The 27,719-nt window shown below is 43.5% G+C and overlaps 2 protein-coding genes across 2 annotated transcripts; both read right to left on the reverse strand.

Moving 5' to 3' along the window:
- Nucleotides 1–818: 818 nt before the first annotated feature.
- On the reverse strand, nucleotides 819–17,254 carry kdm3b (lysine (K)-specific demethylase 3B). The gene is made up of 25 exons (XM_061078999.1): nucleotides 16,786–17,254; nucleotides 13,420–13,584; nucleotides 12,625–12,738; nucleotides 12,316–12,421; nucleotides 11,718–11,842; nucleotides 11,574–11,633; nucleotides 10,732–11,433; nucleotides 9,453–10,623; nucleotides 9,160–9,376; nucleotides 8,830–9,044; nucleotides 8,570–8,722; nucleotides 8,043–8,150; nucleotides 7,802–7,929; nucleotides 7,424–7,724; nucleotides 7,071–7,324; nucleotides 6,365–6,637; nucleotides 6,077–6,248; nucleotides 5,858–5,948; nucleotides 4,806–4,936; nucleotides 4,549–4,668; nucleotides 4,183–4,206; nucleotides 3,414–3,553; nucleotides 2,969–3,145; nucleotides 2,729–2,863; nucleotides 819–1,825 (listed from the first exon to the last, which is right to left on the reverse strand). The coding sequence occupies exons 1-25, from the start codon at nucleotides 16,984–16,986 to the stop codon at nucleotides 1,745–1,747; spliced, it is 5,364 nt and encodes a 1,787-aa protein (XP_060934982.1). The 5' UTR covers nucleotides 16,987–17,254; the 3' UTR covers nucleotides 819–1,744.
- Nucleotides 17,255–19,330: 2,076 nt separating this feature from the next.
- Nucleotides 19,331–26,693, reverse strand: spon2a (spondin 2a, extracellular matrix protein). Its single transcript, XM_061080262.1, has 5 exons — nucleotides 26,465–26,693; nucleotides 24,260–24,480; nucleotides 20,225–20,416; nucleotides 19,695–19,866; nucleotides 19,331–19,518 (listed from the first exon to the last, which is right to left on the reverse strand). Exons 1-5 carry the CDS (start codon nucleotides 26,691–26,693, stop codon nucleotides 19,331–19,333), a joined length of 1,002 nt encoding a protein of 333 aa, XP_060936245.1.
- Between the last annotated feature and the right edge of the window lie 1,026 nt (nucleotides 26,694–27,719).

Here is a 27,719-nt window from a genome sequence, read left to right on the forward strand (position 1 = left end):
AAGCTCTGCAATTCAGCTTGATATAAAGCATTGCATGCAGCAACAGACAAATATTAGTTTTTACTAGTTTGAAGACAACTTGCAGAGGAAGTGTTTATATTAATGTTGCAGTTTCTGTGTACATATTTCTCCATACTTTGTTCATATAAAAAGGTCAGGGAAACAGTAACTTTTGGTTATTGTGACCTTAACCCTTGACCTCCAGGCATCAAAATGTAATCTGTCAATCTTTGAGCTCAACTGAGAGTTTGTACCAAATTTGGAAACATTCTCTCAAGCTGTTCCTAAAATATCATCTTCAAGAAAAACATAACTTTGTGAGGCCACATTGAGCTTGACCTTTGACCTTGGGCTACCCAGATGAAATCCTAGCTCAAGTGAATGTTTGTGCCAAATATGAAGGAATTCCCTTCAGGTTGTTTAGGAGATATTGCATTCACGAGGAAACGTTTGCTTTGTGAGGTCACAGTGACCATGACTTTTTGACACCAAATTCTATTCAAGTCATCCTTGAGTCTAAGTGCATGTTTGTGCTCGATGTGATGATATTCCCTTTGGGCATTCCTGATATATTGAGTTCAAAAAACACAAGGCCATTTGACCGTTACTTTTTGACCTCTGACCACCAAAATGTTATCAGTTCATCTTTAAGTCAACGTTCCGTTTGGTGGCCTGATCAACATTCTGACATGACATCAGGCTGTGAACTGAAAATTATTGAGATTAATTGATAGTAGAAATACAAGTTGAAGCCCTAATTCAGGCACATTAATACATTAATTCAGTTTAGTCAGTAAGGATACACATAAAGCCAACAGTAATTTTTGTAACTTTTTATTGTGAAAAATCAAACAGACTGCTAAGATCAATGTATATTGATACGATGTTAATGGCCAGTAGTTCTGTTCAGCTGCAATTGGGATTTTGAACAATGGTGTTGGAGATCTTCCGTTCAGTCAGTCCATGGGACAAAGACAGGTGACCAAACCCATGACTTAAAAAAACTGCCCTCTCTGAAGTCCTTCTGATCAGTATCTTGTGGTGTATACAAAGAAAAGACTTATATTTCTAAAACTGAAATAAGAAAACTAAAATACAAAACTTTGGTCTGCTTCTCTTCACTGGCTGCTTCCCAAATTCATTTCAGCCACAGAGGGCAGAAGCAATCAGCTGTTTAAAAACTCCAACAACGAAAAAAATCTACAAAAAACAGGTTAACCTTGCTCCTATTGAAGAAAAATAATATCGACGTCATCAAAATAGGAAAGTTAGCCCAGTACTCACATTTTGTCAGTCGCTTATATAGTAGCTGAACCTCTGCTCCAAAGGCACGTCAGCTTTAACCTCCCTTACTCTCACATCATAGATATACAATGAGAACAACAGAACAAACACACTGACTTTAAATACGAAGTTATTCAGAAAAAAAAGAAAACAACTAGACAGGTTTGAGCTTGAGCGTACTGTGCAACAGCGATAAAGGACTTCCTTAATCGGAACATTGACTCACCCCTCCCGGTCTAAACCCTCCCCAGATCAAATGCTCTCTTTCCGCAAAAAAACAAATCTTCACTGCCCAAAAAAACGCTACACTCTATCTCTGTACTCTGTAGCTTGTGTATGTAGGTATGTCATGTTGTGTGTGTGTGTGTGTGTGTGTGTGTGTGTGTGTGTGTGTGTGTGTTAGCGTAGTGGTGTGGTCTTCAGAGGGTGGTTGTCTTGGGACAGCGTGAAGCAAAAGGAACTAAGGGCGTGCGAGTTTAGGTTCATGGGCCTTCATAGTCCCAACAGCGTCCTTCACTGCGTGATAGATGATGTTCTTCACCTGAGGAAAATGACAGAAAAAGTCTGTTAAAACGATGACACACGTGAAAACAGTCTCCTGCCTCAGAACAACAATAACTCGCACTCAGGCTGGGGACTGACTTCAATCTTTTAATACGAAGTAAACGAAATACCGTGTTTGACTCAATACAACAACATTAAATACCAAATTATCTGCAAATCGTTTTCTTATTAAAAGAACTATATGTTACGTTCAGAAAAACCTTGTTATTAATGAAAGTTCAGGTCAGTTGGAGGTATGCATGCTGGAAATAGTTTGGTTGTTTATTTTGTTTTGTAATATGCAGTTAATGTCGCATGTAAACAACATTAGCCCCTATCACTTGCTGTTTCTCCTGTACCTTTCTTTTAGCAGCACCAATGTGTTTGATGCCCACATCGTACGGAGAAATCAGCCTCTGCTTATCAGACTTTATAATGACACGTCTATGTGTTGTCTGGAAGATTGGAAATTCACTTGGGTAAAAGAATAGTTTCAGCTCAACACTCTAATCTAAGTGGATTAAAAAATAAAAACTTGCTAAAGCTATTTTGATATTAATTATATTGGTTGAACTAGATCCAACTTCTATGTTATCCCTTCACACCGATGATGATGTCAGGAGAGTTTCAGGGTGCTGTTAAGATGATCTCCACAGGCAGGTTAATACATCACTTCCTGCCTCTGTATGCTGCACTCGGCTGCTCCACCTCTCGCCTGACTAATGTGGAGGATTTTATGCTGTTGTGAACACAATTGTGCAGAAAACCTCCGGCTGTGTTGTGCATGTGTGAAAGGCAGACTACTCGTAAACTCCATAGCCAATTCTCCGGATTTCCCCCGGAGGACATGTCTGAAAATGGCTTGAGACACTGAAAGGACATGAAAGAAAAGCAGACCGACCTGTAGCTTGTCTTCGTGGTTTGTGTGAGTAGTGGACAGGTGTCTGAACTCCTGGGTCAGTCTGAAACAATGCCTCACATGCTCAGGAGAAACAAAGTCCTCAGCCACCTTGATACAGCTGTACAAGTTGTGCACCTGGGAGGGAAGAGCAGAGATTGTAAAATATGTTGGTAAGAGAAGAAAACATGACCATGGACCTTGAATCAAGCATCTATAAGTTATGGTTTCTATCAAACTGACCTGGTGTGGTGCTCCAGCAGGAATGAATACAGCATCTCCTAAGAACTGTACAATGGCCCAGCCCTGGACACCATATTCTTCATAGAGTCTGCGGCGGAGGACCTGGTCCAGGTACCAGCTCTGGTCGTGAATGGGGTCATGGTCTGGGGGGTTTTCTTGACCCTGCTCCTCTCCCACCTGACACAGATATAGATTAACAACGGCATTATGCAGGTGATCCATGTGAACCATACAACTATTTTGATTGATGGAAAGCAGCTGATCTCTCAGATTTCTGTTTGTCCATTGTAATGGATATGTGTTGACATGACGTAGGAAATGCACTGTTCATATGCTGTTTTTTATAGAATGCTGGGTCTGAGGTTAAGATATTTCACATGTTCAGCCAGTGCCGGTGCAGCTTGAGAGATGAGACGCTGGTTCGTAAAGACACGTGGCTGCTGACCTTTCGGAGCAGTTCTCTGATCTTTTCAGCGTCTTTAGCAGCGTAGATGTGCCAGAGAGCTCCAGGTTTCTCTTTCGCCTCGTACACCCTCCGCTTCGTCATTTCATCCACATCGCCCTCCTCGATGGTGGTCATGACCTCTGGAGGACAAAACATAAACAACAACGCACACATAAAGGGAAGCAAAACGGCCATTGGCAGTGTCTCTTGATGACAGGGTGGGGGTTGGTGTACAACAACAGCATGCCTATGGTCAGACTCCGTGTTACTGTAATGAGTGAGGGGAAGCCTGCAAGGTCATTCATATGCCAATTCTAAATGCCCTTCCTTCAAGATTCTTCACCCACAGTGTTGGGACAAGAACACAGAAGACCCCAAGCTGGCAGGAACTGAAGATACTGCTGTAACTATGAGATCCTGAGGGATCTGTGTTGATTCAAAGAATTCACATTACTGCACTAACCAACCCGACAGCTACACACATTTTTACACAATCCCTGAAATGAATTAAGAAAAACAACGAGTGGATCGCCAAAGGCAAACAACAGATGTTCCAATGGCAACTTAGGTGTAAGCAAAGTAAGTATTTAAATAGAAATAGAGGATGGGATGAATAAAAAAGCCACAATAGAAACTAACAGATGGGTCCCAGTGCTTTGGCCCCTACTGTACAGATAGTAACATAAGGATAGAGTGGAGGAGATTAGATGGGGAGTTAGTCAAGAAGAAGGGCATGCTGCTGAAGTGATACAATTGAAAGTCTACAGACCTTTGTGTCCAGACAGATCTGCCTCTGTGAATGAGAAATTTTTGCCACATGTAAATGAGTGAGACCAACTGGAGGGTGAACTCAGAGTCCTATCCAAGCCAATCAAGCCTGGAGCAACTAAAACAGTACAAGCATGATGGAAAACAGCTCTGATAATGTTCTGCATGATTGTTTGGGGGAGATGAGATATAGACAAATGAGTGAGTGCGATCCAATGCTTGAAATTTGTTTTTCTTTAATATTCTAGAATATTATACAGAATGTGTTTGGTATTAGAAATTAAATCAAATGATTTGCATTTAATATTGTAAAAAAATGTCTCTCGGGATGCAAGTAGTGTTTGTGATCACATTTGTGTTTACTGACCATTCTCCTGGGCTGCTTCGACTTGAGGGATGCCAACATACACCATGACGTTGACAGCATCAGATACATCCAGATGAAGGTTAGTGGTTCCCACCTTTCTGTCTTCACTGGAGATTAAGCCTGGGGGAAGGCAAGGCAGGGAGAGAGAGAGAAGATGAAGACAAATAGTGTATACAATGGAGGGAAGGAGAGAAAGAGATGAGACATCCAGCTCAGTTGAGCTGACACTGGATGATAAATTCAGCTAAGCTTCTTACCATAGGCATTGTACATCTTAGGCCCGAGGTCAGGACGCACAAAAAAGTTGGGCAGACGGGCAGCAAGGTTTAGACGACCATCTCTCTTTGTGTACTCAGGCAAGGGGAGGTTATCCATCAGGTCATCAAACCTGGGAAAAGTATGAGGAATAAATCAAATAAATTACCTTACAACTAAGCCCTATGAAACAAACTGTGATAAGTAAATAGGGGCTATGCAAATCCAATTTGATTGTAGTAGGATTCACAAATTAGTTCAAAGAATCATGAAGCTAAACTCAGTTGTAATGTCTTTGAGAAATGTTTGAGATAATGCACACAAAAACATTTCTGGGGAAGATTAAAAAACAAAATAAGATGACCAAACTATGACAAGATAATGCAACTTTCTAATCACCAGGATCCTACAAAAATGCCACGTGAAAAATTCCATATCCTACTTTATTGTCTGAGTTGTGTGTGTACCATCCATTCCATTTATAACCTAATATAATACACATTATTCTATATAATTATTATGTTGCACATTTGTAAATAAATCCTTCTGGCAGAGCTGGGTGATATGGAAAAAAATCTTATCACATCGAGGTAAACTAGATTAGTGGTATTACCTGTCTTTGTGGGAACATGCTTTTGACACAATTAGCAGTGCACGCTACTCTGCTTCGTTTCCTGTCATCATTTTCTCTTTTATCTCGCTCCTACTCCCGACGTTCTGATGTGCACGGCGGCAGTAGCCCAAACATTAGCAGGTGTGCTGCTGCCGGCTGCTACTCCTACGCTCTGTGCATCAACCTAACCTGACGTGGTTGTAACTCTATTCCAGCCACATAATTGATTCCATCTGGCGCTATTCTCATTATTATTGGCTGTTCGTATTGTCTGTCAAAAAAAGGATGGAACGAGTTTTATCGACGTTGTTACAACCGTGTGTTATATTTCTATCGACGACAAGTTATTTTGCAATAATTATCTTTATCGTTTTATCGCCCGGCCCTACCTTCTGGGGATGATGACATATTATATGAACAACATATTTCTGGGTTCCTTACCTTGTGCGCATCATGTCCCTGAAGTCTTCACCTGGAGGCCAGTCCTTTAACTTCAACACCATGGGTTGGCCTTCATTATCTTGCAGTCTCTCTGCATTCACAAAAAAACATTACTGACATCAGAGAGAAATGGGCATTCAAATAACAGTCAAAGGGAGATCAAGCCAAAAAAATTAGTTTTTTTTTTTTTTAAATTGTTCCAATTTATTGGGTACTCACTTTTGATGACCTGGAAACCATCCCAGAAGTCTCGCACCTTCACATCGGAGATGATGGCACAATTTCTACAGTTGACCAAGTCTACGTCCTGGTCTCCAAACTCCTCACTGAAGGCTTCAGGTCTCCACAAATTAGATTTCAGGCGTTTATGTATCCCTGACACCAACACAGGCTGGACACATAGGTGAAGAGTTTAGACAGCAGACAGAGCAACACAAATCAACACACGTAAGTTTCAACCAAAGTTTTTCCAACAGCAGCCCATCATCCTTATCGTGTCATTCTTACTTGTCCCTGCTTCCAGCACTCTCTGAAGATCTTCCAGTTGTTGCCGTTGCTGGGATCTTGTAAGCAGAGGAGTCGTCCATCGCAGAGCCAGGAGTGCGAGGTATGTGGTTCTAAAACACTAAGGCCCATTACACCATCTTTGCGGCCCCCCAAAGCAGAAAGCTCGCCACCTTCAGAGGCCCCAGTGCGACGGCCTTCTGCTTTCTTGGTCTCTACAACCGAGGCAATGATGTGATCGAGGAAGTTCGGGAGGCTGCTCTTCAGCTTATCACTCTAAGAGACACAAGAGGGGCTTTTGTTACTCAGTTGTGTAATTGTATTTACTCTTGAGTAATATAAAGTAATAATGGAGCAATATTTTTCCTCTTTTCCATCCTGGCATTTTAAAATTAAACGATTTGGTTAATTACAACCCCAGTCGATAGCAGTAACACAAATTATAATCTGTTCAATTATAATTTAAATTATCTGTTCCTGTTGTGTTTTTCCACAGTTGGGATATCATAAATAAAACTAACTTTACTTATACAGTTCTGAAAGACGTTATAAAGTGTCTTGAAAAGTACTACAGCATTAGGAGCGAGAAATTTCACAGTCAATCTAGACATTTAAATAAAACTAAATAAAATAAGAGCAAAAATATGAGATAAACATAAATATGGTAGGGGGTTAAAGACTACACAGAATAATAAAGGTTTATGCTTACGCCTGCTGTGCTAAAGACGGAGGGGAATGGTACGCCACTCTCTCCAGGACCCTGGGGGAGTTTTCCTGGTCCAGAGTTGAGCAGATCCCGTAGACTGGACCCCTCAGGTTTGGACTGGGCCATGCTTGAGCCCAGTAACAGGCTGTTAAATAGCTTAGGGCTAGAAGCAGATGGCTTTGACAGGGCACTGAGTGAGTCAAAACCAAAGGGAGGCCGGCTGTCTCGATTCATCATGGCCCGAAGTGAACCAGGTTCTGGAAGAAAATGGTGATGCAACCTCAACTTTAACAAAGATTTGTATTTTATGAGGCACTAAGATTACACAGACTCTTTATCGCCTCTTTCCTACTTACCCTTGGAGTCATCCTTGGCTTTCTGTGTGGCCAAGTCTGCCAGCCAGTGCAGAGCAGAGCTGTTGCCCTCTCCCAATGAGCGCGACTCCTTGGCAGAGGACTGGGCGAGGTTACAGGGGGAGGATGTACCACTGGTGGAGTTACTAGTACTGCCCACAATTTCCCCACCCCCACTGTCTGATGGTGCTGCTGTTTGTGTAGGTTCTGTTTTGATGGCTGACGCTTCTCCCTCTGATTTTGGAGTGGTGCCAAAACTAGAAGCTGCAGCTATAAGGCCGCCGCCGCCACCGCTCGTTGTAGACTGCAGAGACAAGCAAAACTAAATGTTAACACCTTCTTCATGGAGATATAAAAACTTTTGAATAAAAAAAAACATACCTGTGAAATCCCATTGGGAGCAAAAGGGCGCACCAGAGGCTTGGTGTGTCGACTGGTACATGGACAATTGGCCTTAATACCCCACTTGCCTCTTGCTGAGTGCACCATGTCCCCTATGTTGTATAGAGCTAAAAGAGACAGAGAATTAAATCAGTCATTGCAGCTCTTATTGTACTGATACAAGATCATATTAAATGCTTGATGCTCTGAATTTATGATTCTGTCTTAAAGAAAATGTTACCTGTCCCAGGTATAATCTGTGTAGGCATGAGGTTCTGTGGCTCATGAGGTTGACCTTTAGCACATTTCAACCAAGAGAAAACCTCGTCCTCTGAAACTTCATCCACATCTAAAAGGAGAAAAAACAAATTTGATACTTGCGCCAACAAATTTTTTTACGCCTGCCTAAGAAGAACAAATGCAGGTGATGAGTTCCAGTTAGGAAGCTGTGAATTGACAAATACAACACTGACGTTTTTTTTAAGTTATACAGCTGGAAATAATGTTTAAAAAAAGTTCAACAGCTCGGTTTGCTTTTGAAAATGGACAAACGGGGAAATCCTGGAGACTTTGGCTTTGTTGTCCTCTGTGTACTGTTTTGTTTTGACAGCCCAAACACTATTTTCCCTGCCTACTTCTTGATCCAGGCCAGGTCAACACTGTCTTATTGTTGTACTAAAAAACTTATCAAATGAAACATGTTCATTTAACGCTGGAATAATGTAGTGAACTGGATAAACATCTCTAAATGCCACTGTTTTAACTCACCCTCCCTTGGCCTGTTCCTGCGGAGCCGATAGCAGTCCAGACAAACTCCAAAGCCACACTTGCGGCACACCCAGTGGATGTTAAAGAGGGTGGTCTCACACACATCACACATTTCTCTGACGCCTCGCACGGCACGTTTCCATGCCACTTTCTCTGAAGGACAGGAATAAAAAAACAATTATATAAACCGATCTGAAAGGTTGACTGTTAAGATGAAGATATTGAATGTGAAGACAACAAGCAGATGCCAATATACTTACGGTGAGGTTCCACCATCATCATGGCCTCCTTCTCAGACATGACCAACTGACAGAACTGGTCTCCCACATTGGCCAGGATGTACTTGGATGTATCAAGGTCCAGCCCCTCTTGAACAGCTGGTGCAGGTAGCCACAAACTCATAGCCATGGAATCACTCTGCTGAGGGCTCAGAAAGCCTTCCACGCGCAGCACACCTTTACGAGTGAAAGCCAACCTGGTCACAGTTTTAAAAAAGAAAAGTTGATTCAGTAAACAATAGATTTTGGGGGAAATCGTCTATTCCCATTACTTTCCATCATGACACTCAGCGTCTCAAAAAAACTACACACCTTCTGAAGTGGAAGAAACGACAGGCTACATTTGGGTCATCATCATCATCGCTATCTTCATCCGTATTCCGATATTTACGGTAACGCTCCAGACGGCACTCACGGCATTTGTGCAAGTGAGGGGCTACATTGATGCAGGAACCATCCTGGAGAAAGGACTCACCAGACTGCTTCAGGCGACGCACCTTGCTCTGGTCTTTTAACACAGACTGGCCCACTGAAGGACACAACTTAGTGTTAGTTCAGAATCTGAGTTTGTACCAAAGGATTACAAACATACTCAAGAGTCTTACCTTTGAACGGCTTGTTACGTGGACGGCCCTTAGGAGCCCCCTGGACTTTAGTTTTCTGCAACATGGCACCATCCTTAATGGGGATTGGTGGGACTTGGCCTTTCTCTGGGCCCTCCTCATTCTCACTCAGGTCTGACAGGTCACTGTTGCTGCTGGAGTCAGAGTCACGTTTGGATGCTTGGCCTCTTTCCTCCAGGGTAAACTTCTGGGACTGGCTCTGGTCAAAGGACACAGGCTCTTCTTCCATTCCACCAGGGATGCTTCCAAACATGCGGGAGCCTGAGGTGGATGATGGCATCTCCGCAGCCTCTTGCCCCTCCTTGGTCAAAGCCCCTTCACTCTGTGACTTCTGAGACAAGGCTGGCGCTTGACTGGAGGAAGAGCTGGGTGAAGCAGCTGCCGAGAGTGATTGGAAAGAGGAAGACAGAATCCCCTTAGGTGGCTCTGCCATAGTGAACAAGTTGGGCTTGCTGTCCGAGGTAGGACCCAGGGTCTGTGGCTCAGCCCCACTGAGTCCAGCAAACGGTATGTGGGAGGTTTTGTCCCCATATGCCAGGAATGGATTAGTGGGCTCTTTGGAGGCTTGCAGAAAAAGGTTCTGGTGGCTATCTGAAGAAGTAAAACTGGATTGCATGCCTAAACCCCCCATGGAAGTTCCATTATTACTGCTCTTCTTAGAAGCACTCTGGGCTCCAGGGGCTGCCGTCTGACCACCAATACTCATACTGGAGCCTCTTCCTCCTGAAGAGCCACCTGATGACGGTTTGTTGAGTACACCATTTCCTGTTGGATGGGTCTCAGGCACTTTCGGCTGGTTGGGCTTTTTTAGCCCTTCAGTGGAGGTTGCAGGCTTGAAAAGGCTCGGGGGCTCTTTACTCAGGCTCTCCGACACTGTGGTGAAGTAATTGGTGTCCTTGGACTGGGTCTGACCAGCAGTTATGCTTGGGCCAGGGCCAGAATTCTGGGTCATGCACTGGAAAAACAAGTTTTGGTCTTGCTGGGGTTGCGCCTCGTTCTTTGCACCACCAAAGCCAAAACCAAAAGGTCTGGAAGTGTCCTGGGAGGTTGTGGTAGGGGTCGGAGCTCCATTGGTCTGAGAGGTAGCATCTCCAAATACAGGAGCAGCTGGAGCAGCCTGGGGCAAACGAAAAGCCGAGGCAGTTTTCGACCCCTAGGAAACAAAACAATATGGTTGAGTTAATATATATTAATTACAGAAATAAGACTATGATGAACATCAAATAATGGTGCTGATTGTATTGATCATTGATTGTCTTACCTCAGTCTGGCTTCCCCAGGGGGGAGCTTTAGAACTAAAACCAACAGCGGCAGAAAGTGCCACACTAGGGCCACTGTCATGTGACCAAGAAATCGTGACAGGGCCCGGGGAAACAAGAGCAGCCGTTTTGGAAAAGGGCGACTGGGACGCCTCCTCTCGGTCTGGCTGGGGGGACGGGGAGGCCTTGGGGGCAGGAGCACCAGGGACCAGGCTTGGCATCTGACCCAATGAAGGGAAAGATGTGGTGGAGAAGGGAGAGGGGGCTGGTTTGAGGGGGGGAGGAGTGGGGGCGTGGGAAACAGGGGTGGTGGAGTCTGCTACCACTTGTGTGGTGAGTGAGCGGCCGTTTTCTTTGACGTGGGCTGGATATCGAGGAGGGGTAGCATTTGATTGGTCCATCTCGGGTGGGGAAATTGTATTGGGGGATGACACCCTGCCTTGAGCGAAGGTTCCATCTGAAGAGCTCCCGTTTTTGGTTGTGCTGCTGACTCTTTCACCGGAGTCTCCAACCCAGATCCCCATCCCTTCCGCGGGGGTTTTGTTGGAATCGACACAGTTTTGTGCGTTAGCTCCCGCGTCGCCAGCTCCTTTAAAACGTTTCAAGTTGAGGTCCTCCTCACCTTCGGAGGGAGTCCTACGTCTACGTCCACTATCACCCTTTATTGTTTCACTGTCCTTCCTTCTCCGACCGTTCTTACCAAGCTAGAAAAGGAAAGAACATTATAAGAAGAAATTCTATAAATACATTTTAAAACAATTTAAGCGGATAATACAAACAATTTAAACAAAATATACAGGATAGTGTCGACAGTTTAGTTTGATTTATAATATGACAATCTTACCTCCCCCTCTGCCAGCATGACATGGATCACACGAGGATCTACAATTTGATTCTCTTTTCCCTATGGCAAAAAAGGTTTTATTTTAGTGGCATCCTCTCACACCGGAACCAAAATGTGCTCACTCAAAACATACGAGTCCTATACCTTATCCAAGGTAATCTCCATAATGTGTGAAATAGGGTCGTGCTGTGAGACCAGTCCTGAGGCCCAGCACTCCTCAAACTCTGGCTGGTACACAAGAACCCTGCGTCCTTGAATAGTGTACGAACCTGAGCAACAGTGACAAAAGTACGAGTTACATTCAAACCTAATCAAAACAGATGCAGGGGATGTACAGATGGTACATTAGATAATATTTTAATTAGGGGTGATTAGTTTTGCTCGAAGAGTGAAGCATTACCACTAATAGCTTAGCAGCATTTTGTCTACCCACTGTGACACCTAGTGCAACAGGCTGCTTTTGGATGTGCAACCATGTCACATGATTCAGTTATGCCTAAGTGAGAAATGTGTAACCTGGGTTGTCAAGATTAAAAAGTGTTAAAAGAGTTATAATACGGAAAATGGATCAATATTTGTTATTTAAGATCAGAATCTGTGTCATTTACACTTAGTTTTAAGCCTAAAAGTCCAGACCAGAAGTAGCGATGCTTTTGTTATCAGGGAGTGCCCTGACACTGAAGAGATGCACAAAGGTAGAAAAAGAAAACAACATCATCACTTATTGAATGTGGTGTCTTACCCTTCCTGAAGATCTCCTGCAGTTCAAAGTCAGTGCGCCAGCTGGAGATGGCAGCCTGCAGCAAGGGCTGCTCCAACAGCAAAGGGTGTCTTATGTCTTTATCAACCTGTACAAGGACACAGTACACACTGTCCTGACATAGTGCTCACTACACAGCAACAATCTGGAACAAAAACTTCACACTAGAGTACAGCATGAGAGAACTAACAGATACTGCCTTTAATATTGTTTCAATACATATTTTGTGATTCAGCTAGCTGGTTTAAAACTACTAAAATATAAAACAAGTACCAAGAGAAACATACACACCTCAAACCTCTGGATAGTTTTGTTATCAGGGAGGAACTCAAAATTCTTGTTTCCAAAATACTCCACAGGAACCAAAGAACCTAAACCAACTTTATCCACGAGTGAGCGGAAGGCCTGAGGAAAAAGACAACACCATTCAATTCTCTGAGCATGAAGAAAAATACTTAACAGGGTTGAACATTCTTTTTATTATCACAAGCGCAATATCTGTCAAAAAAGTTGCTTACAGTGATATTCAGGTCTAACACTAAATATCTGTTTTGAATTCAGTAATTGTTTACTTCTGTTCATAATACCAATATTAATACATTAACTGACTTTAAACATTAAGTGAACCATTGTGAGCCAGGTCTCGGTTGGAAGACCTGAGAAGTGAAAGGTGTCTTTCACCAACATCGTATTTCATTTCATTTTGAAATAAATATCAATGAACTGGAAATTCAAACTTGTGAATTCAATTCACAGACACATCAGCAGTTCTTTAGATATTTTCCCCCAGATATCAATATAATCCAGAACACATTAAAATATCAGATTGTATATGCCATGTTTTATGACTGTATGTTCACGTTACAAATCTAACCTGTTTCTCAGGTTCTTAATTTATTTATTTTGTTGTCAGGGGGATGTACAGGTGCCTTCGACTGGCCCTGATCAGCAAGTTCAGGGGAGTGAAAAAAAGAAGCTTTAACTGACAGCAGTGGTTGGTCTTGTTCTGACGCACCACTTCCACAAGTGGTACACACTTTCACACACGCATTCTTTCCCCCATCCACTGTCCAACAGTTTACTCACCAGAGCGGGCCAGGCAGTGGATGATGCTGGGGCTCCAGTAGTCCCGGTGCCGTCACTCCGATTGGCCCAAACGACAGAGTCTTCTACCAACACACCTTTCACCCCTTCATCATACACCTGCACCCAGGAGCACCGCTGGGAAGCGTTCTCAAACTCTACAAACACCTAGTCAGAAACACAGAGAGAACAGAGCGTAAACATAAAGACTTTCATAGACAACTGCTGTACTGGAATTCACATTCAAGGAACTCAAGCAAATAAAATCATTTAAAAATGTAGTACAAGGTGGAAATATGTTCAGCATTATCTTTTTTGGAAAAAGAGAATTAATGTAATTGGACTATCAAAGTATTGCTTGTGTGTAGCCGCAGCCTCATCTGAGACGGTGTTTCATAACCGTGATAAAACTTGTTTCACCCCAATAGTGTTCACGTTTTTAAAATGACAATAGAAAAAAGGTATCCGAATATTTCATTATGGACACTTTAACATTTTCTATGTAAACTTTTCATGCCAATGCTGCTTCTAACAGTATGAAGCACTCTGTCTTCATCTATTGTAAGTTTATACATGTTACTAGTGCAATACAATCAAACAACTTATTATTTTGCAAATTTATTACAAATCAAACTTCAGAGTGGTCGGGCCAATAAAAAGTGAAATAAAAAACACTTAATCTTTATAAGAGCTAGATGTGACAGACGAACACACACAATAGGCCAGCTGGTAGGATTTCAGTGAAGGAGTACCAGCCAATCATTCATTATCTTGATGCTTTTGTTTAAAGTAAAGGTTGATGATTAAATAGCAGAAAATGGCCGACAGACACATTTTTTAAAAAAAGCCAACATTCAAATCATGGCATCAAACAAGAATAACTTTGTTGCTGACTTGGGGCAAAACAAACATGTAAACTGCCATAGTAAATGTATTCTTTACTATGATAATATACCATATACCTACACTAGGGAAGTTCTCTGTAATCGTGTGTCTCAGTTGGAGGTATCTTTGTCTTTTATAATTATTTTTTTTATAATCATTTATCCAGTGGGCATGAATACCAGTTACACTATAAACTCTACAATGTGCACAATTTCTGTAGGAGTCTACAACAATTTCTATAACCCTGTCTCCTTATGGAAGATGCTTTAATATTTATAACCTTTTCTGTGACAAAAAAAAAACAATAAAACTGCACCAATTACCAATTTATGAGCAGACTGAACAATAAAACTAATTCGCCAATGTTTCCAAATACAATGAAATGCACCTGGTAAACTTCACTTCATTCCTCCTCTCATACACAATGTGACATTTGTACCACTGACTTTTTGACACAATCTGAAGACACCATGACACCTCCCTCTTGCCTATGATGTCAAATTGATTGTATCACTTTGTCGATTTCAGTGAAGTAAAACCCCACAGCCACTTCAGAGGATTTTGACGGCAGCTGTTCAATGTGAATGTGAGACAAGCTGTGAGAAGAAACAGACCGGGATGCTATCAGCGTGCCTGACTCCCACGGTCGCTGGCTGCTTCGGGGCAAATCAGGGTTGAGTCTGGGTGGAGCATTTCATGGAATGTTATTGATGATTAACACAACTGATGTAACTAACTAGCCAATTGCCCACCTGCCTATATTCAAAAGGAAAGGGGAAAGGAGCTGTGGAGTGAGAAACATCAATTATTCCTTTAGAATTGGGTCAAAATGTAAAAAAAATGCAACCTCAGCTAAAGTGAAAACATTTCTAGAATCACCCCTTAGTCCGGCTCCAGGCCAAAATTTAATTGGTTCTTTCTTGGCTCATGTCTCAAGTTTTGTGGAAATCTATTCTGTAGTTTTTACATAATCCTGCTGCAAAAATAAACAAACAAACTATCTGGGGCATAAACAAACTGGGTCTTAAGTAATAGCGACAATTAACATATTTCTTTGGTTGGTTATATATACTACAAATATTGTATTGGTGTACCAGAAGATGGAAATAAACAGGGTAAACCAGAAGGGCAATCGGAGAGAGTACACCTCCATCAAGACTGCTTGGGCAAAGCATTACATACACATTTGTTGTCATGAACAACATGTGCCATGTACACAGATTTTTCCTCCCAATCATTTACCATTCTCTTAATAAACCACTACATCTACACTCCCAATAAGACGGCTTTAAAAATCAAGACATTCACTACTTTTCAGGGTTTGACCCAACAGATTCCACTGGTCACATTCAGGAGAGTGGTGGGAAAAGGGGGAGAAAAATGTAGAAATAGAATCCATATTAATATTCTTCATCCAAACCCGGACTGAGTCATGATAACCCTATATTCGACGTAAAAACAGAAAAAGAAACTTAAGAGTCTTACATGTCTTTGTGTTGTTTTGTTTGTGATTATGAAAATTGTTTTGAGAGTAGAAGAAAAATATGGGAGAGCACTTGCCTTTGACTTCATTCATTATTGTTTATATCACTGACAGATCATCAATAAATATCCATTTTGTTGAAGGCGAAACAGAGAACCAGTCTTGGTCTACAAAAGACAGATGTGCACCTTCCCCAATTTTGAAGTTGGATAGTTTTGCTGTGTGTTTTTTTTCTGCAAAGGGTCACAGGACCATCAGTGTTCTATGTCGTTGAATTTAACATATGTAATATTAATAATTAAGTCATGTATAATTCTAGTATGTGTGTTATATTGATATTAATCTAGTAACCTGCATTTTAGCTAGTCAGTGACAGCTTTTATAATATAGGTCACCCACCGCCCCATTTTAGGCAAATCTCACCGCACACCAAACTACACAAAGCCGGAATGAGAGTAAAATGTTTGATTAATTAAAGTTGTGTTGAATTGGAAAGTTTAGCGTTAGTCTGAAGATCCAAAGATCTGGACCAGAAAGTTAAGTCGAACAAATTCCCAGTTTGCCTTCATATGGACGTGTGTGCGGCCTTTAACTCGACTGACAAGCTAACGCTGATCGTCGCTGCTGCTTCACACGAATCTGTAACAATGTTGCGATGATTAAATATCCTCTAACATGTGTGGACTTCAGCATTCATCGCTACGGGCTGAAGATTCGTGTTGCTGGAGCTGAATGACATTCGTCCAAAAGCTAAAAGAGCTAACAAAGCCAAGGCCACAAAATCCCCGGCCTCGAGTTTAGCTTCGCCTCACTGCCTGCGACTTGTAGCTAGCTGATATACGTGAGAGCTCACGGTGCGAGTCGACACCCCCACCGACAGTGGCGGTGAAAATGGAGCTTAATGCGGCAGGGAACATGCTTAATGTCTAACACACGGTTTGAATGTTTATTAGCGTGTGTTCCACCATGAAGTGCGGCGTCGTGTGTATGTAAACACTGACCGTCAGCCCCGCAGCGGCGCTTGTTGTTGTGTTCGCCTCCGCGTCGCTAGCCTCCGGGGCGGCCAGGCCGATGACGCTCACCGCCCGCACGGTCCCCCGGAGCCAGGCAGCCTGCCCCGGCTCGGGTCCACTCGCAGGCGGGCCTCCTTCGTTGAGGAGCAGGAGCAGACGCTTCCCTATCAACTCGAGGGAGTCCCCCATGGTTCGCTCGCAAGCTAGCTGCCCTCCGCGAGCTGCCGTCCGACAGTGGAACTTCTCCGCCCGGGATGGGAACTCAGGAGCGGAACGAGATTTGGCAGAAAACGGCGGAGACTTCCTATCCGAGGTTAGCGGGAGAGAGGGCTCGGGTCGCCCGGTGCATCCACGGGCACGAAGCGGCGGACCGGGTCACGCCAGGAGCTCGAGTAGTCGAGATGTTATTGTCCTCCGTGCTAGCGCAACTCTGCTGCTCTGTCCGCCATTGAGCCCTGCAACAATCAAACGCACTCCTCGTCGACACACTGCGGAGGCACACGGCGAGAGGGGACACAGCGACCTCTAGTGACGGGCCCGAGCAACACAAACCACTGTGGGACGCTTTGTTTTGTTGGTTTTTTTTCTGCAGGATTTTGCGCAGCAGAGGCGGACCCACCTCCTCGTCTCAGAGAGGAAAAGTTCATCCCCTTTCTTGAAATACAACTTTCTTAAATTTCAAGTCAAACCTGCACCTTTTTCAGGTAGATATCACAATTGATGTACTTGTTATTAAGATCTGAACCGAGTTGGGGGTTCATTTCTATTTTTGCCTAAGCCCATGAGGAGTAATTTTCATAATTTGATTCTTACAAGAGTCTAAAATCTGACTGATTTGCTTAATTTATACAGCATATACTCTTATCCTGCTTTATGTTGAATACGCTTATGTCAGATATCCATCTTAAACGTCCTTTATGTTTTCTAAATTGTTATTTCTCATCTCACGTATTCAGTCAATGCTAAATTAATCACAAGTTGAACTGTCCCTCAGTTTGGGAGGCTCACCACCTGTTCTTCACACCTTTCCGGTGTAAATAAAATTTTTTATTAATGTATAGTTTAGAACAATTTAAACAAAAACGTTACAGAAAAGACAAACTACAAAATATAAGGCAAGTTGGTAAAATCATACTTTAGATGAATTATCCCTCGTTTTATTTTTACTGAAATAAAAATGACATAGTGAAATAATAATAAAAATTCGTACAACAATAATCGTCATACTCATAATCATTGTTATTATTGTTGTTGCTGTTGATGTTGTCGTCGTCGTCGTCTATAGTAGCTGTGGTAATTGTCGTAACAGTAGTAGTACTTGGGTTGTTTATCATGACCACTAGGCGGTGCTACACTGATACAAACTTGATTTCACCCAGTGAGCACTTAAAGCGTGTTTATTTAGACATTGCTGTAATTTATGAACCCGTCAAACACCACGATTAAAGCATGAAGCACTGGGTTATCAAGCTGTAGGACATGGAGGAGAATACATATAAATTTCATCTATAAATAAGTCACTTCTATTTTGGTGAATGTAAGGCATCGTAACCTTTTCATACTGTGATATTTACAGCTGTGTATTTTCTGCTCTCTGGCTGTGAGAGTTCAAATAAAGAGAAGTCGAATTGTATTACTGGAACCATTCAAATCCAGAATGTAATTTGGCTTTACAAGAGATCTATATTCAACTTTGCCTTTACATAAAACATACAGCAAATCCAAAGTCATACAGGGTAACACAATAGCACAGATGTCTTCCAACTGAAAAACACTTCCATATTTATTCATGACTTATACAAGATAAGATACATTATACAGTATATACAAAATATCAACATTAAAATATCCAAAGAGATGATAAAACAAATGTTTATCTTTACCTTTTTAATAAAAACCTGCATCTTGTTACAAAATGGGTCTTCATACTGGCTCTATGCTTTAAGTCAGCTATCAATGTTTTTATTTGCGTGCGTAAGGTGATATTTAAAAATCAGGGTGTGAGGTTATTTTTGAAAGAGCTGCATGTGTCAAGCATGGATATGTTACCTATGTAAACTAATGCCTGTAGGTGTGCAGTATGTACAAGGACCTTTGTGTGCACATACACGTGTGCCCATGTTCAAGTTGTACATTTTTGACTCTGGTGTGCCGCTATCCATTTGCACTTCAAATACATATGTTGTTGGAAACGAACAAACAATGATAGGTCTCGTAAAAGTTTGTGAGAGAACGAAGGCCGTGCGTCTCCCTGTGAGTATTTCAATTGTCCTTCCAGGGCAATGTGTAACAATCGCTCTGTTTAAAGAATTCATTCAAATAAGCCTGGAGGAGCGTACACTCTAAAAGATAATGCACCACAGACAATGCAGCAAGTCTTAAATTCCCCCCAATTTGGCTGTAGCAAAGACAAAACAATCTTCTGCATTATCAAGAAGATGCTTGAGATGCAGCAACATTTCTCAGTCCAGCAGTGATAACATGAGAGTCAGTGTTGAATACTGGCAGCGTCTGTAACAGTGCACTCTGTGGGTTACTGGAGTTTCATACAGCTGTGTGGCACACACTCAGCCTGTTCCTCCAGCTCCGGGCAGGGGGTCCCAGCATTGGCCGGCCGCAAAAGGATGTAACGAGTTCGGTGACGAACACCACCTCTGGAGCAGGGACCTAGACACCAGCCCCAGGAGGACCAGAGAGACACTTCGCAGTCCAGAGGTGTCACTTCGTGGAGCAGAGCGAGAAATGAAGGAAATATGTGTGAGTCAACACAAGTAACAGTGATCTCTGCTGGTTTAGCATTTTGAACGTCTCTGTGGATATACCTTTTAATGATCATCTGGTTTTAAAGGTTGGACCGCCCATGTAAAAGGCATGGGTACCACTCATGTGGGTCTCACCTGAGAAGCGCCGGGGATTGATAGAGTTGGGCAGAATGTGATTGGACATCGGGGATTGATGGCCAGGTGATCCGTTCTGTCGGGTGATCCTTATGCTGGCGATGGGTGGAAGCTCCTTTAAGCGTGGATAGTAGAAGGAGTTGGCCGGGTGGTTTGGCATCTGAGATGTGATCTGAGTAAGTCAGCAAAAAAATAAATGAGCATAACAGTGTGGTTTGATTCTTCAGGAGAGCCAGCAGACTGTCATCACGCATTCAAATAACACAATAGCTCACTTTAAAACACATGCTAGAATGGGATAGATGGTGTATGATGTAATAGAGGCCATTTTTACTCAAATCTCTTCGGGTCAGGCATCAGAGCCACCAACCAATCATTTAAGTGGAGACAGCTAATACCTATGCCCCATTCCCATGCAGCTGAACTATTTAAAGAATAAAATGACAGCAATCCCCATTGCTTTGTGTCACTGTGAATGAAGGAATGAGTCAGCGTATGAATGCATGCTGGTGAACGATGCAGGAGCTCACCATTGTGATATTTTCTGGGGGACTGCTGGGGAAGTTGGGAGAGGAGAAAGTAAATCCGCTGTCCGTCCCTGCATCATACGGCTGGAGGTCAATGGTCACTTCCTGTTTCCACTGGCTGCCCTCGCAAAGGTTTATGCCGTCCACACCGACAAACCAGTCAGGGCTGGGGATCATCTTCACCATCAGAGACAACTGATGAACAGAGACACAAAGTGCAATTAGTTTAAAGTGCTCTGCTGCCCCTGCTATATTTAATACATAATAGAGGAAGAATTGACCATGCAAAATGTTATATGGATCAAAGTAACTAAGTTATTTATTAATCAACCCTCTCAGTGACTTGTAAATGAAAGCAGGACTAGTAGAAATGGAGGAGGTTTAAAATGTGTGTGTCTGTGTTGGTCACTTCACCACTTGGGTCCAGATGGAAATATCTCAATAACTTCACACCAGGTCCCCATCAGGATGAATTCTAATAGCTCTTACAACACACTTGCTGAAAACTGATTTATTTTTCTCTCCTACATCATCTTCCAAACCATAACACTTGTGATTCGCCCAAGATAACTGGTTTGCACATCCTGAATGTGATTACATGTCTATTTTTATTATGTGAATTTGTAACTGCAAATAAAAAGAAATTGCAGGGAAATAAATTGATAATCAATCCCACAGGAGACCAGATCACATCTGTGATTATTTTCATGGCTCCAGTCAAAAGTCGAGCTGCAGCAGTTTGGATGAGGACGAGCTATCGGCTTCTTCTTTGGAGGAGAAAAGAAGACGATGTGTTACATGGCCCCTTGTCTATTGATATATGTTTTGATGAAGATACTACATCAAATGAAAAATATTAATATAGCTAGAGAGCGGGTAGAAGAAGTTGAACCCTAACTGCTCCAGATGTTGCTCCATCAGTGTGTAGTTGATAGACAATTGGAATATAGATGTGGAGTTTTTACCATTTACCACACACACAGTATTGTTTCAGGATTTATAAACTCTAACATTTATAAAGACAGGGCCTTGGGACTGCATGTGTGTGCGCCCATGCACCCACTCCGTTTCCTGTGCAGGGTTACACAGTGTCTCCTGTGTGATGGATGTTTTCCGAGAGCTGGTGACCTCATACAGGAAGTGGCCTACGGGTCAGCACACGCTGAGGTGGCAGACACCCAGAGATCACCACAGCTGAAAACGCCTCCTCACTTGTGGCCCGACATTCGAGGACCTGGAGCTGTGCTCAGGGTCGGATGGGTGGGTCTGGACATCTTTGGATGTGTGGGAAAGGCTGGCCTGGAGTCGGATAGAGTGCTGGATGAAAGAGTGCAGGAACAGACATCAAACCAGCTCGCCCCTTGTGGTGGGGGTCAGGTTGTGTTCAGAATGACAAGCTCTGTTGCTTCAATGTGGTGCACGGCAAGAAACAGAGGAATCAAATTAGAAGCAGCTCTGTTGCTTTTTTAAAATCCTCGGCTGATCCCTTCCTTCCTTTCTTTCCTCCCTCACTAACTATGCTCCCTCCTCTTGTCCTTCTTGCCCTGAACCAGTGTCTCTTCCAAGAAGCCATCCTGCTAGATCCATTGGGCCGCTCAGCAAGGATGTCCACTCTGGGGTATCCCTCGTCGCTGGCTCGTTCTGTCGGCGCTGGTTTGCAGTGCACAGGCCAGGAAGTGTTTCTGGAGCACAGACAGTTACTCAAAGCTCCCATGATCCCACTCACTTTTTCTTCATCACAGCAAATCTTTAGAGGAGGCCCAGGGAGAATGAGTAGAGCAAGAAAACAGCAGCACAGTCGTGCGGCACAAGCACCTTGATGCTCTGTTGACGTTGACCCATTTTCCGTGGTGCCGGTGATCACACAGAACGCAGAATCTTCAGCAATAATGCCAACTGGATCCCAAATGGTACTTATATAATGGAACTTGTTTACTGGTATCTGTCTGTTTTGAATTACACACTTAACAGCAATAGCAGGAGGCTGATGAATTATGGAGATAAAACTCATATCTGTTTGGGATTTTTGGAGCATTGCGTATGTTTGTTTTGGTTTGTGGGCTGGAGGGACGGGATGGTATTTATAAAGGAGAGTGTGAGAGAGAAACAGGAAAGCAGGACGAGCTTTCAACAGATTCGTATCATTCGGCTGGTGACATTCAACACAAACGCACAATAATCATATTGTGTGTTTACTTGTTTTTCATCTGCCATTTCGTCCACTAATCTAAAACAGACGGAGTCATTTGAAAGCAGACGCAGACATCCTGTAACCAGACGATGAGCTTTAAGCAGCTGCCCATGACGAGCGCTTCACAAAGATGCCCTCTGACTGGCGTGTTTATGATATGTAAGGACCCTCGCGTTCAGGCAGTGGAATAACTAATAAATAAATGTAGGTCAACAGACTTTCAGGCAGGAACCCATCAATTTCTAAGAGCTCAAGTAAATATCGCCCCCTTCCCTCTTCACTGCTTCCTCTCTCATTTATCAGCTGCATGTGTTTTACACATAAAGAAATACTTTATCTCTAGTTTTTACTCTGAGAATATAGTGCAACCCCTTTTTCTCACAGAGACGTATTCAGATACTTTGCCTATGTTTCAACCTAGGATCCATGGCTCCCATACTCACTCACCATTCTGCACCAGCGGTACCCTGTAGTCCAGCAACCAGCAAAGGTGAAACCCAGTTGGACACTGAGCCTGCACGCCAAACACAGTCCACATGTATCAGCCCCTTTATTGACCTTAAATGTGGCGTCTTGTGGGACTTTATTCATTTAAATCTGCTAAATACAATGGGCATCCTCCGCATTTAGTCGTTTCAGTGCAATGTTTCCTTTTTGTGTTTTTGTAGATGGACTTGATATCTGACTGTGAATGTATAACGTGACTGGGATGGTTGGTTGTATGCACTTTGTATATAATTTGGATGGTAAAAGAATAGTTTAAAGATGGTTATTATGCGGTACTGTTTCATTCAATGTTGGGCCCCCCGGCCTCTTTTGCCTTGAGCCCCCAAAGTCCCTTGAAATAGCACAAGATTTAAAGGGATAATAAGAAACTTGAGGGAATATTTGCCCTACTTACCCAGACTTAACGGTTTAGTGTGTAAGATTTAGGTGAAAGGGATCTTTTGGCAGAAAGTAAATATAGAATAATCTTTGTGGCACAAATTGTTGTTTTCTTTACTCTAGAATGGGTCCTCTCTACGGAGGCCACCATGTGTTTTACAGAAGTCCAAACAGGACAAACTAAACACCGTTTGAGTTTTTATGACAACTGGAGGCTGCCACAGGTTCTCTCTCATGTTTGGAAGGGGAGGGTGAGTTGAGGGGTATTCAGCTGCAATATGCAACTTCACCACTAGATGTCACTTAATTCTACAGACTGAACCTTTAATAGAAATTCAATGTTATTTTCACATCTCTTTGTTAAATATGGTGCTCAAGCCATCAGCTAGTTAACATAAATATTTGAGGGAGGAATTAGCCAAGCTCTGTCCACCAGCAAGTCTCAATGTCTTTTACCTGATCCATATAAACAGTGAAGTGTCATAACCAAAAGATCAGAGAGTGTCACAGGACTCCAGGAGGTCACTGCAACAGGTCCAGACAGAGCCTGGTTTGTTGTTAGTTTGCTTAACTGAAGCTAAGCTAACATGCTGCTGGCTCCAGCTTCATGTTCACCATACAGAATCAATCTTGTCCTTCAGAAACTAAGGGAATAAGCATATTTCACAACAATTCTTTTCAGGGGGAAATCATCCCGAGTGTGCAGAGTTCAGTGGGACAGGCAGCAGACAGAGCGCAGACTGGTGCAGGATGGATGTGGGCTTTCCTGGCTGCAGGGCTTCAGCACTGAGCTAATCATAGTCTGACTGGATGGTGGAAAGAAGAGGTGAAGTGTTTGGTCGTTATGGAGAGGTCACTGAAAGACTGAGTAGATTTAGTCAAACAGATGGTTTGTGTGACTTACTGTGTCTGAGCACTTGTAAGTATTTTTTCTCCTTCTTCTTTTTTTTATGTGTGCTTACCAGTGAGTTTCTGGGCTGCATGAGCAACTCCGTGGAGCTGTGCCCGATGCCGTCAGGGATGCCGGCCGTTCGGTACATGGCGCCGACCGTGCGTCTTTTCCTGGCCTCCTTGGCTGCCTTCATCAGCTCCACCGTCAGCCCGAGTTCAGCAAAGATCTGCAGCCCTGCACTGGCTAGGGCGCCCTCCTCCCACAACCGAAAATGACGAGTGTGGCTGACCGCTACGGGGAGTAAAGAAAGACAAAAAAGAAGACAGGAGTAAGATACTTATTCACTGGAATGCATATCGATGTCATTGAGGTACCACAGAGCCTCAGCCAGACGGTGAGATCATTTCCACGATGGAGCCTGTATTTTACTTCTTGCACTTGAACAGATAATTCTGAAGGAATTGCCAACATGTGTGTCTTTGGCATTATTGCACTGTCATAGTTTTATCTATCTCTATATGTCACTGAAATAAACCACAACACAGACTGGAGCAGCGAGGAAAGAGGGCAAGATCTCCGAGTGAGCCGCCAGATAGAGGACCAAAAATTTAGGAAATTTCAGAAACAAATATTTACTTTCACTTCAGGCCAACAGAACCATTTGCTTCACATTATCATATTCAGTTCTGGTTATTTATGAAATCCTTTAAGAATCAAGAGACGGATTTAGGTTAAACTCTCCGTACCGCAGGCTCTGGAGCTCCGTCCTGAAACCCACAGAGTCGCTGGCCTGCGCCAGTCGATTTGAGGGCAGAGTAAGGTTAGCCAGAAACACGCTGACAAATGCTCTGATGGTTCTGCCTTACCTCACTTTTCAGAGCCACATACACAACCTTGCATTTAGACTTAAACGCTCTTGACACATGTATTAACACACACACCGCACCGAGCCACACACACACAACGCGCGCAGCACACTTCACACACTATCTTGTTTCTCCCCAAACTGCCATTACTTATGCACTTAATTACATTTCCATCCTAACAAATTTCCCACAAGCATCAAGACCTTGAAACCCAATATCACATCACGTTTAAGCCCCACCAAGACGTTAAAGTCTGTGTCCCGCCCTTCTTAAATTGCATGTGTTTTTTCTTTGGCCATGACAAACTCCATTCCACCTTCCCCCTGGCAGTGTCCTTGGTCCTTCAACTCCACAGAATTAAGCAACACATAACCATTGCAGGCCCCCAAACCCCCTCCACCACTTGTGCTTTTCTTCAAGCTATGGAAAACTCAATTTCCACCATTTTTGTTTTGCCACACTGAGGGATTGTCAGTCCACGGAGACCCTAATGTTTTTCCTGTCTTGTGCAAAGTCCATTCCTTGTGCCCCGTGTCCCCCAGTGCCTGCTGCCCCAGAATGTTAAAAGCCTTTACGGGTGCGTGAGAATCCCTGATGCCTGTTTCTGTAAAGAGTTAGTGGAGCATTATCCTTTGGCAGCGCATCTGGACAACACAGGAAGAACTGGACAACAGACATATCCCGAACGCCCGAGAAGATGCACAATAAGGGTCTAACACAAACACATTTGCACTTGTACAAACATGCGCACACATAAGAACTGTTAGACATCTGCCATCCATCCCATTCTCTAAGACAGAACAGAGGAGGCCTGAGTCTCTTCTTGTTCTTCTTCTCTCTGAGGTAAGCGGTCTGACCCCACGACACCCCAACTATCATCACCCACGTTCACTAACCCCCGAAACCTTGACTCCAGACTTCACTGCAAATGCCCTGGTGAACCAGCGGAAATGTGGGAGAGAGCGTAGGACTGGAGTTGAGGCAACAGTGAAATATTAAAGATACCACGAGACAGGAGTTAGACAAACAGAGAGAAAAGCCCATCTGGTAGCATTTAAACTGTCTCTCTGATTTCTCTCTGCCTCTTGCTGCTTTGCTCATTAACATGTGTGTGTGTGTGTGTGTGTGTGTGCGCGTGTGTTTGTATGTGTGTGTGTGTGTGTGTGTGTGTGTGTGTGTGTGTGTGTTTGTGTGTGTGTGTGCTGATGATGAGGACCTAAACCTCTGACACCTTGTTAAAGACAAAGGTCTTTAGGTGAAAGAGATCCGCTATCCTATGATCAGCACCCCTTACACATGGAAACTCATAATGCCTGAGTCCTCACTGATCCACATTCAGCAGATTATTATCAGACATTAGAGGCAAAATGTTCCAGAGAACAATTTCTCTGTCCTCCTGGGTCTCTCACCTATGAGCTTGGACCACTGTGCGGGGGGGCGGAACAGTGGATACTGCTTGGGGAAGGCCTGTGGGCTCCAGTGACCTGTAAAGACCAGGATGTAGGAAGCAGGACCCTTGGCTGTGCATCCAGTCCCGTCAGGTGATCGCAAAGGCCCAGCGAGAGCCAGGCCCAGCTTCAGAAGAACAACGAGCAGCTGCTGCAGCCAACCACAGGTCAGGTGCTCCGATGACATCATCTGGAAGACATGAAGAAATGAAGAAGAGCTGTGTGAAAAACCGCCATGAAATGTGTGGTGCATTTTAAAAGCAAAAGTACCTTGGCAAGAAATCTTTGGCAAACAAACGAAAGGATCCTAACGTGTACATTTAGGAAACCAAACCCAGACAATCCTGGAAAATCAGTATAACAGGGGAAATTCCACGCCCGTGACCTCATATCACAACACTTTTATTTTATCATGGTGCAAAGCTCTTTGAACCCATTGACCCGCAAACCTTCCATTTAAAAGAAATGTGCCTACTAATCTTCTGGGCCGACCCGAGCATGTGTTGGAGCAGAGCCAGTCGGCGGCTACACAGCGGAGCGGTTAACATTCACCGCTGTCAGTGTAACGTCTGCTGCAGAACGCAGCCCCGAAATAAAACAACGCGGCTGACATCTCTGAGGGTGGATGCAAATCCCGTCTGCTGTGCTGCTCTACTGACCTCACCGACTGACCATCCACTGACCGCTGGCTGCTGAGTCACACTCACAAGTCCCACTCACTCTCAGCTCAGAGACACAGGGTTCGGTGTAAGGCACACGCATGTTAACGGCATAAAACACATTTCAGTGTGACATGGAGAGAGAGAGAGAGAGAGAGAGAGAGAGAGAGAGAGAGAGAGAGAGAGAGAGAGAGAGAGAGAGAGAGAGAGAGAGAGAGAGAGAGAGAGAGAGAGAGAGAGAGAGAGAGAGAGAAAGAGAAAGAGAAAGAGAAAGACAGGGAGAGAGAGAGAGAGAGAGAGAGAGAGAGAGAGAAACCACTTGTGTTTTAACATCTTCATTTATTTGTACCTGAGGTCTTGCTCTGTGCAGTGTGTGTCTGCTAGTGTGTGTCTGCTAGTGTGTGTGTGTGTGTGTGTGTGTGTGTGTGTGTGTGTGTGTGTGTGTGTGTGTGTGTGTGTGTGTGTGTGTGTGTGTGTGTGTGTGTGTTTTACAGTGCCCACGGACATGAGAGCAAATCAAGGCTTTGCCCTTGTCTTCCTGCTCTTTGTCTTCCCTT

Source organism: Limanda limanda, chromosome 10 (genome assembly GCF_963576545.1).
Source record: "Limanda limanda chromosome 10, fLimLim1.1, whole genome shotgun sequence".
Taxonomy (NCBI): Eukaryota; Metazoa; Chordata; class Actinopteri; order Pleuronectiformes; family Pleuronectidae; genus Limanda; species Limanda limanda.

Bases quoted from the DNA above. Each gene is read 5' to 3' on its own strand.
- kdm3b (XM_061078999.1), bottom strand. From the start codon at position 16,986: ATGGGGGACTCCCTCGAGTTGATAGGGAAGCGTCTGCTCCTGCTCCTC. The intron at 12,422-12,624 runs GTGTGTATGTTT...GTCCTTGTACAG, and splicing joins AAACTATCCAGAGGTTTGAG to GTTGATAAAGACATAAGACA. The intron at 2,864-2,968 runs GTCAGTTTGATA...CTTCCCTCCCAG, and splicing joins CTGCTGGAGCACCACACCAG to GTGCACAACTTGTACAGCTG.
- spon2a (XM_061080262.1), bottom strand. From the start codon at position 26,693: ATGATGTCATCGGAGCACCTGACCTGTGGTTGGCTGCAGCAGCTGCTC. The intron at 19,867-20,224 runs GTGAGCTCCTGC...TGACTTACTCAG, and splicing joins CCCCAGAAAATATCACAATG to ATCACATCTCAGATGCCAAA. The intron at 19,519-19,694 runs GTGAGACCCACA...TGCTCCACGAAG, and splicing joins CAATCCCCGGCGCTTCTCAG to TGACACCTCTGGACTGCGAA.